This window comes from Pinus tabuliformis, chromosome 9, assembly GCF_031772625.1.
Source record: "Pinus tabuliformis cultivar Carrire ecotype Pingquan chromosome 9, CPIR1, whole genome shotgun sequence".
In the NCBI taxonomy this organism is placed as follows: domain Eukaryota; kingdom Viridiplantae; phylum Streptophyta; class Pinopsida; order Pinales; family Pinaceae; genus Pinus; species Pinus tabuliformis.
Window position 1 is genome coordinate 536,748,202 of NC_142307.1, and position 17,126 is coordinate 536,765,327.

At 34.1% G+C, this 17,126-nt stretch overlaps 1 protein-coding gene and 1 pseudogene across 1 annotated transcript; one reads left to right on the plus strand and one right to left on the minus strand.

Annotated features, from left to right (window-relative positions):
- The first annotated feature begins 4,527 nt into the window (after positions 1–4,527).
- LOC149149620 (uncharacterized) lies at positions 4,528–5,166 on the plus strand. Its single transcript, XM_089442536.1, has 3 exons — positions 4,528–4,772; positions 4,878–4,948; positions 5,032–5,166. Exons 1-3 carry the CDS (start codon positions 4,528–4,530, stop codon positions 5,091–5,093), a joined length of 378 nt encoding a protein of 125 aa, XP_089298662.1. The 3' UTR covers positions 5,094–5,166.
- An 8,892-nt stretch (positions 5,167–14,058) lies between these two features.
- On the minus strand, positions 14,059–14,694 carry LOC149149621 (putative expansin-A17 pseudogene; annotated as a pseudogene).
- Between the last annotated feature and the right edge of the window lie 2,432 nt (positions 14,695–17,126).

Here is a 17,126-nt window from a genome sequence, read left to right on the forward strand (position 1 = left end):
TCGGCAGCCCATGAAGTTTAAATATATTTTGCATAAAAATGTTTGCGATTTGAGCTGCACGATAAGTGGATTGAACCGGTATAAAGTGAGCTGACTTGCTGAGTTTATCCACTACCACCATTATAGAATCATTATTCTTTTTGGATCTCGGCAAACCGGTAATAAAGTCCATGGTTATGGTCTCCCATTTCCATTCTGGTATGGGTATTGGCTGTAGTAGTCCTGCAGGATGCTGATGTTCAGCCTTCACCCGTTGACACTCCAAACAGCGCGCCAGGTATTCCACAACATCCTTCTTCATGCCTGGCCAGTAGTACTCCTTCCTTAGTGAGGTGATTAATTTCTGGTAACCAGGATGTCCTGCATAAGGGCTTCTATGATTTTCATCCAGAATCTTTTCCTTAATACTGCTCTGATTGGGTATATAAATCTTCTTCTGATAGCACAAAATGCTGGCTGTATTCAAGGTGTAACCTTGTTGTATGGAACGGGTATCTAAATTCTGCACTAAATGCTTCTTTTGCAAATAAATTTGATCTTGCGCCGCAGCCTCCTCAATCTCTTTGTCAAGAGTGGACCATCCTTGACTGATACCGATCTCATAAATGCAATGCACTTTTCGGCTTAGTGCATCAGCCACTCTGTTCTCCTTTCCCTTTAGGTGTTTAATTTCGAAATCGAAATTTCCCAAAAAGTCCACCCATCTTGCTTGTCTTGCGTTTAGAGTGGGTTGACTAAAGTAACTAGTCAAACTGTGGTGATCCGTCATTAGCAAAAATTTCCTCCCTACTAAATAATGGCGCCACATCTTCAAAGCATGGATCACAGCGGTTAATTCCAGATCATAGGCAGAATATTTCTGCTCATGCTCTTTCAACTTCCTGGATTCATAGGCAATCACTTTACCTTCCTGCATTAGCACTCCACCCACGCCCTCCTTACTGGCATCTGTACAAACTACATACTCCTTTTCGGGATCTGCCACACACAACACAGGTGCTGTGGTAAGTAAATGCTTGAGCTGTTCGAAGCTCCGCTGACAGTCTGCTGTCCATTTAAACACTTTTCCCTTCTTTTGCAAGGAGGTAATGGGATAGGCAACTTTAGAAAAACCTTCTACAAACCGCCGGTAATATCCAGCCAGCCCCATGAAAGATCGAATATCTACTACATCCTTGGGTGTAGGCCATTCCATTATAGTTTTAATCTTTTCGGGATCTACAGTTATACCTTCCTTTGTAATAATGTGACCCAAATACTGGATCTGTTCTTTATAAAAATCACATTTGCTGAATTTTCCATATAACTGATGCTCCCGTAAAGTCTGTAACACTATCCTTAAATGTTCCTCATGCTCTTTCTTATTCCGGGAGTAAATAAGTATATCATCAATGAAGATCAATACAAATTTGTCTAAGTATTGATGAAATACACTATTCATCAAACACATGAATGTTGCAGGTGCATTAGTTAATCCAAAAGGCAGTACCACAAACTCGTAATGTCCGTAACGAGTACGAAAAGTTGTCTTGGCTATGTCCTCATCTTTAATTCTGATTTGATGGTAACCTGATCTCAAATCGATCTTTGAGAAGATGGTCGCCCCCTTCACCTGATCAAATAGCTCATCAATGCGGGGTAGTGGATATTTGTTTTTAACTGTCAGTTTATTCAGCTGTCTATAGTCTATGCACATTCGCAGAGTCCCATCCTTTTTCCTCACAAATAGCACAGGAGCTCCCCAAGGAGAGACACTGGGGCGGATGTACTTCTTTTCCAGCAACTCTTGCAGTTGCATTTTTAACTCAGTTAACTCCGGCACACTCATCCGATAGGGTGCTTGGGACACTGGGGCTGCTCCGGGTATCAGCTCAATGGTGAAGTCCAAATCCCTTTTGGGTGGCAGCCCTGGAATTTCTTCAGGAAATACATCTGCAAAATCTTGCACTATTGGTATATCTTTAACAGTTGCAACCTTATCCACAGAATCTGCAAACCCCACTTGTACTGCATAAATCTGGCACTTATTCTGGATACACTTAACCAGCTGTGAGGCTGTGATTGGCCGAATCTGCACTGGTTTCTGGATGCCTTGAATCTCTTTTCCCACACCCAGCTCGTCTCGGTAAGAGACTGTTTTTGTTTTACAATTAATTACAGACCACCGTCGTTCCAACCAGTCCATTCCTATCAGCACGTCATAGGAACCAAGAGGGAGTACATTTAATTCAGTTGTTATTGTTTGGCCATCTAACCTTAATGGACAGTTGCTGACTTTAGTTAGTACTCGTCTTTTGGTCCTAGTGGCCAGCTGTACTAGCCAAGGGCTTTTAAACTTAGTGGTCTGCAAACCACAGCTTTCCACAACTTTGGGACTTATATAGCTTAAAGTAGCTCCTGGATCTACTAAAATAGAAACAGTTCGATCAAAGATCTTACCTTCAAACTCTATCATTGTTGGCTGGTAATCAGCTTGTCGATCCTCCAGTGCTGCATTTATTCTGGGCATAGATCGAGCCACATCCCCTACTGTTGAAGCTTCATAGATCTGGGACAGCTGATCGCTGTCCTTCCGATGAGGGCAGTTTCTAATATAATGGGGTCCGCCACAACCCCAACACTGAACAGGTGGCCGAGCTGAGCCTTCATTGTCCAGTCTAACTTGCTGTTCACTGTATTTGGATTCTGCAGGAGGCTTGAATCTGCTCTGAGTTTTAGCTGAATTTTTAGTATTGGCTCCCTTCGAAAATCCTTTCTGAAAACTGCTGCGCGCTCCCTTGCTACCCGTAGGCATTTTACTGCCCCGCTTATCTGTCCAACGCTTTCCAGAAATTTCTCCTTTGGATTTGTTCTGCTGATAACACAGTCTTGCTTTTCGAATAGCTTCATCCATGGTTTTTGGATTATCGAACTCTATCCTTTCTCGCATTGTCAGAGGTAGACTACTAACGAATCTTTGTACCTTAGCCTTCTCTTCACGAATATAGGGTACGTAACGAAGCAGGGATGTGAACTTAGTTACGAACTCATCAATGGTCTGCTGTCCAAGCCGCAGATCGTGAAATTCTCGCGCTTTTTCATCATAAAAGCGTTCTGTCAAATACTTCTCCTTGAAATATCTTTGAAACATTTCCCATGTCACATCTTGTTCACTCACTCCCCGCACCATTTTGACCTCCTCCCACCATAGCGTGGCTTTGGCCTACAGCTGGAATATAGCCAGCCTTGCGTTAAGATGATGATCATATTCATACACTTGAAAATACTTATTCATATTAATTAGCCATGCCTCTGCAGCTTCCTCTGATTCCCCGTCGAAATGAGGTGGTTTAATTTTCCGAAACTCCCCTTGTAGTTCCATCCGGGGTCTTTTTGGGGTTTGAATTTCAGAAGCATTGACAGACTTCTCTCCTCGCGTCTCTGCCCTGTCCTCTGTTTCTTCTGGTTCAGTATGATAGCTCTGTTCATCTGTTATTCTTGGCTGTTCAGGTCTCGGATGTGACTGCTGTTGATGTTGCTTATCAGATAAGCTTTTCAGGATCCTCTCCTGTTCAACATTCAATCTTGCGTTATCCTCACGCAGTCGGGCCATTTCGTCCTTTAACTCCTGCAATGTCCTCAATAGCGTCGAGTCAGTATTGCGGCCTGCTGCTCCCAGTTGTACCCAAAGCTCAAGATTTCCCTGAGGTTGTTCCATGTTATCTGGTGGTTCCAGATTTCCATAAGGAGCACTGTTTGCTCTTCTCATTCTGCTACTACCTGTTCCAGAATAACTTATTAAACAGATTTAATTTATCTTTGGCGTACTTCTGAGCTTTTATCATGATACTATTTATATTCATGTTACTGTAATTTTAAAATTTTTCCCAAAGGTCACAGAGTTGTAAACCTTGGGCTCTGATACCATATTGTCACGCTCTAATACATGCATAAAATTTTTTTTTGACATGGGCAAATATTCATTTCCTAGACCATATTATATCAATGTATAATCCACGCATAATGTGATCATTCTAGAGTTTGACCATATACTTATGTAATAAAGTTACAGCATGTACATAAAACCTGTTGTCTTGACACACTCATATACTATTGCATAACACGCACTTCATGATCATCACAGTCATTACTCATTTGATTTACAATATTAGCTGTACTCGATTACATGTACAAATAAGCATTCGACTTCCTAGCTAGATATCAAAGGTTTTCTTATATATAAATATGGGTTTCATTGTTGTGGCGGTCATGGGGTTTACCGCCATGACAGGTCTCGTTTACCAAGGCTGGCTCCACCATAATTGCGATCTGATAGGTGATCAACTCGAGACTGGTTAACTTGCTCTTTGAGATATATGCGTACAGGTAAGGTACTATCCTTTACAGCACTGGCTTACTGTGATTCATCCACCTGGCATGATCCACGGCTCACAATGTTCTGTCATGTGCGGTGGCGTGAACAAGTGTTACGAGGTTGGCTCCTTGGTCTTACCAATCGCGCGCCCAAACCCTTCCGGATCCTTCTCCATGATCGAACGACGGAGGCAATCTTACCCAGATCAAAGGCCGAGGCTATGCCACGAGGCAAGGTCTCGCAAGGGATATTTAAGGTTCATTTTGCATTGGTTGGTTATTATTTTCATTCGGGGTCGAGTGCTTGGCTGCTGCAGTCTTCGGCTCTTCTGTGCTCGGCCGAGGACTTACAGATACTCACCGCACCAGGGTTCCACCTTCCACCAAGGCATAGGGAACCTCTACAACCCACTGCTCAGGTTAAGTCGAGCTTCGAAGAACAGTTTAGCTTTTACATTTAAATGCTTTTGATTTTATTTCGGTTAATATGTTTTCTCAGTCATCGGTCTCCATGATTTTTGCAGGGAAGGCCTTTGGCGTCCAGACAGCGTTTGGAAGAGGCTCCGACTCCCCGACCTCGTCCATCCTGCCACAGGTATGAGCACAACCTCATTCTTAGAGTTTATTTTCGGTCTTCTCATCTCGGAACAGTGGCTAATCCTCTGTTCTGCTGAACAGGGATGCCGAGTTCCTTGCTTTCGAATTTCTCCCTCCACTATACGACCAAGGTTTTCATATAACGAACCTGTATGGTTCAATCCTTCGTCTATTGGATTATTGTGTCTTAGTCTTGGTATTTAGGCTCTGTTTAAAGACTCTTGTTATGACGGCCTCCGTCTAGGCTTTGTTCACTGAGTAATTGTATATTTGCACAGTTATCATTTATTTGGTTGCCGACTCACGGCATACTGTTATTCAAATACAGTGTTGACTTTTATTAAGTTGTCCATTGGGATTATGTTCATTTCGAGCTCGTTTGTATATTGCAAGTATTTGATTTGATTAAGCTTCGGTATTACCTGTTCTCAACATAGAAGCATTGTTCCTTTTTATCAATATTGAGTCCGTCTATGAGTTACAGGTCCATGATTTGGTTTAAGCTTTGTTATAAACTAGTTTTCCTGGTATACGATTCGATACCCAAATTTATTTGCTAAGATTCGACTATGGCGCTCCGGCCGTCTCAAATAGGCTTCAACCCAGCTCATTTAACTTCTTCTGAGCGAGGGTTTTACTTAGCAGGCTCTAGCCGAGACTGTTTGTAACCGCGGTTAACATACAGTCATTGGCATACCTATTTCTTTAAAGTTATACATATAAATTCTGAATGCGTATAATCTGTTGTTGTTAAGCTGCGCATGTGAATATTGTCATAGTGTTCTAGTGCTCCGACTCGGAGGTTCATGCGAGCCCTTGGGGTTTAATGTGTGTATACACTCTTTTGTCTGTTGAATAAGGTAATATCTATCGGGTATATGTATACCGGTTTTGCGAGACTTACCAGTCCCGTCCTATATACTAAATGTCACAATGTTATAAGCATAATACATTTTCTTGCACATAGTGTCTATTTTGTTCTTTTCGATTTTGTATGAAATAAAGTATTCTGCTTCTTTTCCGCGGCATGTAAATCTAAATAGGGTTTTATTACAGTTTCACCTCTGTTCATATTTCTTGTTGTCTCTGTAATAACAAAACTTATTTATTCAACTCCTCTACTGTTGTTTGTCTAAATGAGATATGCAAGGGTTTAATATTCATTTATTCAGATTGCAATGTCTCGGTCTCTATCTAAAATGCAACAGCTATTGTTCTTTCTTATTTTCAGCTATGAATGACAGTCAAGCGGTTACACAGTACCAATCTTTCTAGCACAGAATAGTGTATCTTTTAGCATAAGACCACACCAGAGATAACTCAATAAATAAATGTACACATAGTAGGCCATACCTGTTCCTATACAAACCTACTTGTATTGCTTGTCAATCCACCCGTCCGTAGGAAGAATTCTTCTTTGTCCTTCCACCCCCAAGCACTTGCAGGTCCTACTCGACCGCAATTACACTGGTCTCGCCAGTAAACGCTATCTGATCCTAACCAGACATAGCGTACACAGGAAAATTCTTTTCCTCTTATGCCATCTGATCCTAACCAGACATAGCATGAATATTTTCTTTCTTCTCTGCCATCTGATCCTAACCAGACTTGGCATTTTCCCCCTTTTTCCTCTGGGGTCTCAACTACCTCAAGGTAGTTAGGGTTCCAATGTAACTGATTCCTCAGTTACTAACCATGATTAATCATAACTCAGTTCAAATAGTACCAACACAATTGTCTTTCATTAACATAAAATTAATAACAGGATTATACATATTTTCCAAATAAAGTCTTTGTTCAATAATTACTTTCACTATTTACTAACATTAACTTTTCACAAGGGATGTTACAAAACCAATCATAGAAGACCTTACAATAAAAGAAATCATAACCATGATAAAATGACTAACAACTCTAGTAAAACTTGTGAACAGATCTTAACAGTCGAGTCTGTTATTTAAAAAAAAATAAAATTGTGCATTATTTTTGTTGAGGTATGTGATAATTATGTTATTTTACATGCATATTTAAATTTTTATTTATAATTAATAGTTTTTCATTGAAGTGTGTAACAGTGATGTTATTTTAAGCTACATCACTAATCTCGCCAAGAAAGACAAGGAGTCAGACAATTAGAAATTAAGAAATTATAGGTCCGATAGACCAATTTGGTCTCAGTGGACGTTAACCATCATCATCATCATCATCATATAGACATTTATATATTTTATTTATAATTGACACTGTGAGTGAAATATTTTTACTATTTTTCTTTAGTATAAATACTACAGTGAGATTATTAATGTTTTATTATATGTTTAATTAAACAAACTAAATATGTATATGTATTTTTATTTTTTTATTATATCCATATAATGAGATTATTAATTTTTCTTATTTAAATATTTTTTTTAATTTTAAAAAGATATATGTCAATTCAATGTTAAAGACCAACGTACTTACACATCTCTCATGCTATGTTGTAAAATGAACGTCTTGGCTCCATGAAAGTGTTACTCTTATAATTTCCAAAAAATACGAACAAAAGATTAAAAAAAATATATAATAAAAAAATATGAAATTTTTTATATATTACATTAATTATGTTCATTTATTACTTAAAGATTAAAATGTTTGAATTAAAGAATATCATCAACCACATGGAATATCATCAACCACATGCTCTATGGGACGGATTGTAATCTCTCAGAAGTTCAATCTCGAAGAAATGTTGAAAATGAGTTTAAAGATGGTTTAAATGAACATCCACTAAATTCACATGAAGTCTTCATTCAATATCATCGTGGTAAAAATATTTATAAGAGTTCCTCAATTTCCATAGCCAGTTTGTACAAATCCACAAGAAGGTAAACCTACATGAACAAAACTGATTGGATTAAAACAAGTAATGTAATGAAATTCTAGGCATAAATAATAAAGCGGCATCTAATAAAAAGATAAAATGAATGATATGTTTTCTTTTAAAAAACAACAAGATTTTTGATAAACAATAAGAATCAAATCTCTAATTCTCTATGGATTTTTAACATTATTTTTTTTTACAACTTTAAATTGGAAGAATTGTAATTTATCAATCCAAAAGTGTTTATAAAATTTTTTAATAAATTGAATATAATACTTTTATGTACATGGCTCTAGTGGAAGTCTATGTATACTTGAGAGCTAGTGTTCTCTCCATGTTAGGGAAGGAAGATCTAGTATACAATTTTATGATTTTAGTCAAGCTTTCCTAATAAGCATTTGCTGAAATAAAGATAATGGTTTGGAATGATTCCATATACAATGAAGAAGGAAACTAGTTTATTATTGGGTTTCTAATTATCCTTAGGGGATCACTGTCTAATAATTGGAACTAGATGATAATAATCATTTCTTGATCAAACTGAAAGACATTTTTTACTCTTTTGAATGTGTTTAATAACCCTTATAAAAACACAAAAAGTTTAAAAGTTTAAAATCAATTATAAGTTGTAATTCTTCCTTACATAAATCTAACCATGATGGTCTCTCATTCAAAACATTAAAGGGTTACTAAAAGGAAAGAAATTACATGTTTTCCTAATTTCATTTGATATTCCTTTGTCTTACCTACATCCAACACTTTATAAAATGAAAAATTAAAGTTGTCACCTCAAATATTTCTATTTTTCATTCTACCTTTCCTAAATTTATCCATTATATCCTTTCTCCTTTTTTATTATCTTACCAATTACCTTTTACATTTACCATTTATTATTTTTCCTCTTTCGATTTACCATAAACTATAGTCAATTTTCCATTATCTTTTTCTAATCCTTATTATTATAGAATTTTCTATACTTCCATACTTATCATTTTTCTATTTTCAAATTTTCTCTCTTTTTATTTTACCCATTTCTATGATCGTCCATTTTTATTTCCAATTAATTTTTTCAAATTTCTTATTTTTTTACATTTTTGAAAAAACTATTTCAATTTCTATACAATTGCATTTTCTACACTTGAAAATGTTTTTATATTATTTAGATTTCCTTTCATATTTAACATCTTAATAGTTTCTTTGTATTTTCCACACATATGTCATATCACTTAATCTATTTTTTACATCCACCACACACCTTTCCCTCTGCTGGTGTAACATATTTTATTTACTTTTACTTATTTATTTTCAAACTCTCCCATCTCATCTTTTCATTATTTTATTATTATTATTTTATGATTTTTCATTTAAATTCGTTTAGGATATTTACCAATAAGACATGGCAATTGGTCATACGAAAATATCATACTTATTATTTAATAATTTCACCTTTATTTATTTTCACTTTTTTCAAAGATAAAATATTTTTTCAAACCCCCATCTCATATCACCATTATTTTATTGTTATTCTTTGAATTATTTAAGAGTTCTTTGTGATATCTACCCATGACACATGGAAGCCAACTAAACATATCATGGGATGGCTTTCGGAAAGAATTGATTTAACACTAATAACAGAATGATGAGTTAGTAGTCAAAGGACATGTTCACACTCTTAAAAAAAACCAAAAAATTTTGTCCCTTTATGCTTAATAAATATATTGAAGTATATTATCATGAAATTATATTTATAAATAAAAAATAAGATTCACATTGATAGGATCAATGATTGTTAAGTCACAAATTTTCAAATGCCATACCTTGATTTCTTAATATTTAATTTGGGAAAAAAGCAGCTGGTTGAAAAGATAGAAGCATAAGAAATTGTTAAGAAATAATTTCTATGGATATACTCATAGATATCATCTCATCAATTAAAAAAAATTGGGCTTATTGCCAAATTATTTTCAAAAATGATTTTATAAGAAAGAAAATATGGAATATCTAAAGTTTGATCAACTTAGAGGATGAGTTTCCTAACTTTATAATACAAAGAGGAAAAAAACATTTGTCTTTAATGTATCAGATCAGGCATCACATCAGGTAGATCTACCCTACTTGATCCACTCCAACCTAAGGATCACATCCTCTCATCTTATTAGAAAATCTCACCTAACCCAAGGGGATCACATTTTATCATCTTATTAACAAATCCTAACCCCCAGAGCATCATGGATTTAGCTATAAAAACTTACTGGTTGAACTAACCTTGAGGCGTTTTAAGAGTTAAGTAATTGAAAAAATGAAAAAAAATGTTATAAAGAAAGAAAATCACATTATAGAAAGAATTTTTTTTTGGTTTTTTGTGAAATGCTTTATATTTCCCAAAAAAAAAATCATTTTTCTCAACTTTCTCTGTGCAACATTCCTCTATGTTTCTTTTATATTTGTCTTTCCATTATATTTTTTCTCTATGCTCAAACTTACAAAAAAAAATATATAGATACAATTATTTCTTTTAATCTTTTCCAAATTCTTCCTATCAAGCAAAAAAGATTATTTACAAATTTGAACTTGTCACATTAAGATACTATAGTTAATTCCTCCAACTGAGAACTGTTTAAGGTTAGTGTTGTAACCATGAGTCTATCTAATTATGTATTATTAGAATTTTGTGTAATTGAAACTTTAAAAACTTATTTGATTGTAACATACATGTTTGAAGATTTATTTTTTTATTTTATATTTTGCAAAATCACATTTATTTTGAATTTATGTTATTTTTGGAGTTCATATTATTTAAAAAATAAGAGAAAATACTTGTTAAAAGTAAACCAATACTTAAAATAAATCTTCTATATATAAGATTTATTATTTTCTTCTTAGTACTTATCCATTACAGTTGGAATTTCACCTCTTACGAAAAAAAGAGAGAGGACCACTTATAATTTTTTTTTACAATTCTTTACATGCCTCAGTCTGGTAGTGGAAGCAAAATAATGATATAATATTTCACGATTATTTGAAATTCATATTCATGCATATTCTCATTGTAGGGTGCTTATACAGTGAATATATTATATTTACTTGCAATGCGATGGTGACATTTTGTAACATTCAATAATAAGTTGATATATGCTCTCGAGGGGGCGAAGTTCTTACGTTTGAGAGAAAGACGGGGGTGATTTTATATTAGAAGGATCTGTATGGAGTGATAACCATTCAAGATTTAACGGTTCAATTTTGATTATAGTTTTGCGTTAGTGTTTTTAATTTATTAAATTGTTTGTAACATTTAACAAAGTTATTTCGGTTATTGCTCTGGGTTAATTTTGAAATTTATTAATATACTTGTAAATACGTTTTTTATATTATTGTGTTTTGGGTAGTTATGTGTTATGTTTTTAAGTTAATAGGATTGGTTTATTAAAATTTATTTATAAATTAAGTATTGAGGTTTCTGTAGTGTATTATATTAGATATTATTTTGGGATTCAATTGTCATTTATTTATGATCATTTCCATGGAAGGTAGTCTTAATTGGCTATTTCTCATGAGATGAATAGAAATGGTCATAGATGAATGACTTACTTAAAGCCATTCATCTATAATCATTTCCATGAGAAGTAGTCGTAACTCATGAAATGAATGGAAATAATCATAGATAAATAAGTTACTAACGCACTTGAATCCCAAAATAATATCTAATTTATTTATGAATTTAAATTTTTTTTTTATTTAAAAAAACATAATCTAAATTATTTATATTTTATATTTTATTATATATATATAATAGAAGAAAAATTATTTGCAAAATATAAATATAATAACTTGGAGGAAGTGTATTCTTACAAGTACCTAGGAATTGATATCCATCACAAGCTCAACTGGAACCATAGCATTGAGAAAATGATCAATGGGGGATGGAAAGCTTATTTTGGTCTTGAAAATAATTGTAAAACAACAAACCTCGTAATGTGGGATAAAAAGAAGTTCCTCTTTGAAACTTTAGTCACTCCTGTTATCTTATATGGCTGTGAAGTTTGGGGCTGCAGCATCTCCAGAGAATCATGGAAGAAGATTGAGCAAATCCAGAAGCGTTTTATAACTTATAACCTGAAAATTAAAAGTAATACACCCTATCCTATTCTCCTTATAGAAGCAGGTCTTTCTTCTATTGAGAGCCTAGCTATGCTCAGGTTTCTGATGTACAAGCACAAGCTCAATAACATAGACAATCATAGACTTCCTAAGCTAGCTTTAAATTCCAGCCAAAATCACCTAAGGCTTAACCGAGGATGGCATAAGGACACAAGGGCCTGGTTAAACTATTGGGAGATCGATGAGAATGATATTTTGCAAAACATAAATAACATTAAAGATATTGTTACTTCTAAGTTCAAAGAAAAATTGTGGTGTGAGAAAGATTTAGCCTCTAAAAGAAAATTAAGTTATTATAAGAAGGTCATCAACCCCACCCTTGAAGATCAAAAGTATCTCTCTATTCTAACTAGCTCAAAAAAGAAAATTAATATAGCAAAGATTAGAACGAATTCTCATGAGCTCCATAGTGAAATGGATGGAAAGGATCTGCCATATTTGTGAGAATAGGAGCATCGAGGATGAAAACCACTTCCTCTTAGAGTGCCCTGCATACAACCACATTAGATCTCAATTTCACAATCTTTGTTACAATACTGACCTTCCTAGCCTTTTACAATGCCAAAATTATAGTGAACTCGGGAGGCTTCTCTCCAAGCTTTTTGAGCATAGGAATAAAATCTTAAATCAAAATAAATAATTTGTCTTTTTAGGTCCGATAGATCATTATTTGGTCTCAGCGCACGTTAACCATCATCATCATCATCATCATAAAATTATAATACATGAAATGTCTTAGTTATATTTTTATCCATTTATTTTTATTAAAGTAAGTTTTTTAATTCCATAGTTTTTTTTTATGATTTTGTTTTTTAAACTTTTTAAAATAAAAATATTAATTTTTTTAATTAAATAGGTTCAATTATACCTCATTATAAAATATAATTATATATTTTTAATCAAAATATTTATTATTAACTTGAATATATTTTAAATTTAAATTTATTAAAAATTAATTTAAATATATTTTATACTTCCATTTATTTAGAATAAAAGGAATTTAGGCATTTAATTTATTCATATATTATAAGGTCTTTTATTTAACTAAATTTCCTTTTAAATACTATTTAACTTATAATTTTTAATAATATTTTTTGAACTAAATACCCATTAAAAATATTTTATATATTTTTAAGGGATTGGTCCTAAATATTACTAATTAAATTAATAAAATAATTTTGACCCCGGTCCTAGAGTCAAACTAGCTGTTGGTCAAGTTAGCCGTTGGAGGCTCTGCTCAGACTATTTAACTTGTTAAGCTGGAACTGTAGTTAGCCGTTGGAGGCTCTGCTCAGACTATTTAACTTGTTAAGCTTGAACTGTTTCTTCAACTTGTCGATGAACCACACTAGTTGGTTCGAAAAGTGTCGACAAATGGTATTCCATGTGATTTTCGCCAAAAAATCTCTCACAAAAAAGAATTTACTTAAAAAAATCTTTATACATGGAAATTCTTTTAAAATAGCTTCAAATTAATTAGTCAGTTAATATAAACCCAGGTTGATCCATTAATATAATTAAAACAATTTTTTTATTAATATATTATCTATATATATATAAAGTCTATAATGTAAAGCTATATCACGGGTATATTAAAGCATGGAATTGAATAGTGAATTCACATCTAGACGTGATTAATAACGAGCCCGCAAAACCCCTTAAACTATTTTAAATAGAATCTGAAAATAAAAATTATTTGTTAAAAATTAAACAGATCTTTAAATTTATATTAATATTATAATTATATTATCAGTAACAAAGTTGGATAAGTTAGTTTTAATAATTAAATACTATGAATCATGAGCAAAAATTCAAATCTGAAAACTGGTTACCACTGCACTCATCAAATATTGTGAAAGCCAAATATCTAACGATCCTTATTATTATAACACGGTAGCAGCAGAAACAAATAAGACGGTACTGCCACAATGGTAAAGCTAAGAAAAGTTTTAACGACAAGAATCATCGACTGAGACCTACTTATTTTGTGCAATGAATTGCTGATTATTCTGCATCTAACCAAACAACAATAAAAGGACAGGAATACTCGACTGAGACCTACTTATTCTGGCCATATCAATAGCTGATTACTTGAACTGTAGGCTAGAGAAGAAGGTTTGGCCGAATTGCCAGTTGGGAGGTATCACATTATAGGTGGTGAGAGTCTGCCCATCACCTATAGTCACTCGGAAGGATAACGCCTTCCCTCGCAGGTTGCCGATGGTGTATAGCCAATTGGCCCCCCAGTTTCTGTGCAACGCCTGCCAGTTATCAGCTCCGAACCCATCTGCATTTACCCACACGCCCTTCACGTCCCCACTCCCGCCGACGTTGCTTATGACCACCACATTGAAATAGGCATTCCCTTTCATGGAAAACCTCAACCCTCCCTCCCTTAGGCATGGCACCCTTCTGTAAAAAACAGGCACAATTCCTGCTTTGTAGCGGGCAATGGTGAGGTACGCAGGCATCGACAGGTCGAAGTGATGGTTAGGCTGATTGCACCATCCAGCTCCATAGGGCGGACACAAGTTGGTAGCAGTCACCTTAATCCTTTTCCTATCTGGGAGGCACCACTGTGGGACCGATTTAGCATCGCACAACAATTCATAGCAAGACCCACAGGCCTCTCCTTGTCCAAACAGGGCACCGCTCAGTGCAGTGTTACTTACGCCATATCCACCTTCGTACATATTCTCATAACCGCACGCTCCTCCTGCCATGCCATTGGTCCCAAACACCGCCAGATCCAAAACAACAACCCATCAGATTCCAGAAATAACAAACAACCCATTGCAATTTCAGTCAAATTAATTGAATGTTTGGAGATTACACTAAAAATAAATAATTTACCCATATCAGTGGAAGTTCCATGAACCTCTCCATAGAATGTTGCGTGAGCCCGCGTCCATTCTCTGTCATTGCCTGCGGTTACCAATTTGAATTGTTCGGAACAGTACCAGATCATTACCATCTCGATGATCAAATTGATGGCCATGGCCATCATATTTTTCCTTTCCATCCTCTGCAGCTAAAATGTGACTCACAGTTATTGTGTAACTCAATTTCGAGATAGAGCTACCGATGCAGTGAGCCTGGCCTTGGTGGATGATGTTGAGTGAGGTATATATAAGTGAATTGTTGCACAACAGTCTGCAATATCTCCTTCAAAGTCACATTCGTTTTCACGTCAGCCTTCCAAATATAGTTAAATTGAAACAGTTTTTGTCCTCGGGAAAGTGCTGTACAACCTGTAGTACTTGGCATCGATTTTCTAACAGTAATGAACTTGCCACATGTATTTAGTTTCTAATATTTATTTCTATATTATAAATATTAGAAGCATAGTATAAATATTTATTTCTATGGTACAAACTTTTAACCCACCTGTGAAATTTACTTGTTTGCTAACATCAATACCATTCTTATTAAATTACAACTTTTAAATTTTTATGGTTTCAATATTAATTTTAATTGGTTTACCTTTATTAATTATTGTTTTCAGCTATATTTAAATGATTTTTTTCTTTCACGAGGAAAAAAAATATGATCTGCACTTTATCTGTTTTCGCATGGACCAAAAAGCAAAAAGGTCATAACCTAAACTATAAATAGAATAAGTATTAATTATTTTCAAGTTTCGAGCTATGTTAACCAAATACTTCTGTTGGAAGGTTTTTAACTAGATGAATAGATCTAGTTGATAAATTAAGAGAATTTGAAAATGAATTCTTAATTTTAATTTTAAACGTGAAGATTAAATATATATATATATATATATAGATAGATATATTAATTTTAATTTTAATTTTAAAGTCAAGATGTTAAATTAATATATAAAACTTTTTCTCATGTGAGATAAGAGACTATTTTAACTAGATAATTTAATTGGTATAGTTTATAAAGTTTTAAATATTTAATTTATTTTTAAATTTGAACTTTAGATTAAAATAGCATAATCGTATAATTATATAATTATATAATTAAATATGAATATAATTTATTCTATCATATTTTGGGAGGAATTAGTTATAGGCACATTTTTACATAATTTTGGGAAGTGACCTAAACTACACTACTTCATTGCAGGAAGTATGAGGTTCAAATCTACATCTGAATCCAAAGAGTGCTTTCTTTAGGATATCATTACTAATCTCAGTCTAATTAACATATAACCAATCAAGCTTTTTCCAAATTGGAGTAAATATTGTACAGATCACAGTGAAGCTTCAAAAAGGATTGATCAATTCCTCATTTTGGAAGGCCTATGGAATTCTAGTTGTGCTTTTAAATATTCTATTAAAATGGAGTGTATTTCTAACCATAGTCCCATTCTCCTCTATGTCCTAAGGGTAACTTTAACTCCTATTTCATTTGTTTCAACTACTCCTAGCTATAAGAGGAGGATTATTCTTCTCTTATTCATTCTTTGTGGAGGCACCTAGCTACCTAGGAAGATTCAATTTATATGGCCTAATTCATGGAAACTCTCCAAACTATCAAGCATATTTCTCGCACATGGGCCAAGGCACACTAAGAAAATTTAGACAAGGAGCTATTGGAGGTGGAAAAGAAGCTCTCTGAGATACACAATCATTTGAATCAGGACTAGTCTCTTTGATGTCCCTTTAGGAGATGTGCTCCCTCAAAGAAAGAAGACATTTTCTTTTGTTGTTGGAAGAAGAGTTATGACGCCTCAAAATTTGACTATTTGGCTTGAATCCAAAGATAACAATATAAAAAATTTCACCAATTTGCAAATTATAGGAAGTAAAGGAACACAATTTGGGAGATTAAATCCAAAGACAAAGCCCCTTTGCATTCGTTCAAGGAGAAAGTAGAGGCATGTTCTTGCTACTTTTCAATTTCTCTGTCATGCATCTCTTAGATGCGCTATACAAGACATTTTGTAGGTGGTCTCCCTTCCCCCCGCTATCAATGAAGAAATGAATAAATTTTTGACGGAGGAAGTAACAGACTCTAAGATTCTAGAAGCTTCGAAATATATGAAAAAATCATTGAAATATATGCAAAAATTCCAAAATCTCAGGGCCAGATGGATTTTCAGTTGAATTCTATTTGGGCTTGAATGACCTCTTAAAATATGACCTACTAAAGGCATAAATGAATCAAAGGTTCAAGGAAAAACATGAAG

Bases quoted from the DNA above. Each gene is read 5' to 3' on its own strand.
- LOC149149620 (XM_089442536.1), top strand. From the start codon at position 4,528: ATGATCGAACGACGGAGGCAATCTTACCCAGATCAAAGGCCGAGGCTA. The intron at 4,773-4,877 runs GTTAAGTCGAGC...TGATTTTTGCAG, and splicing joins CTCTACAACCCACTGCTCAG to GGAAGGCCTTTGGCGTCCAG. The intron at 4,949-5,031 runs GTATGAGCACAA...TCTGCTGAACAG, and splicing joins CCTCGTCCATCCTGCCACAG to GGATGCCGAGTTCCTTGCTT.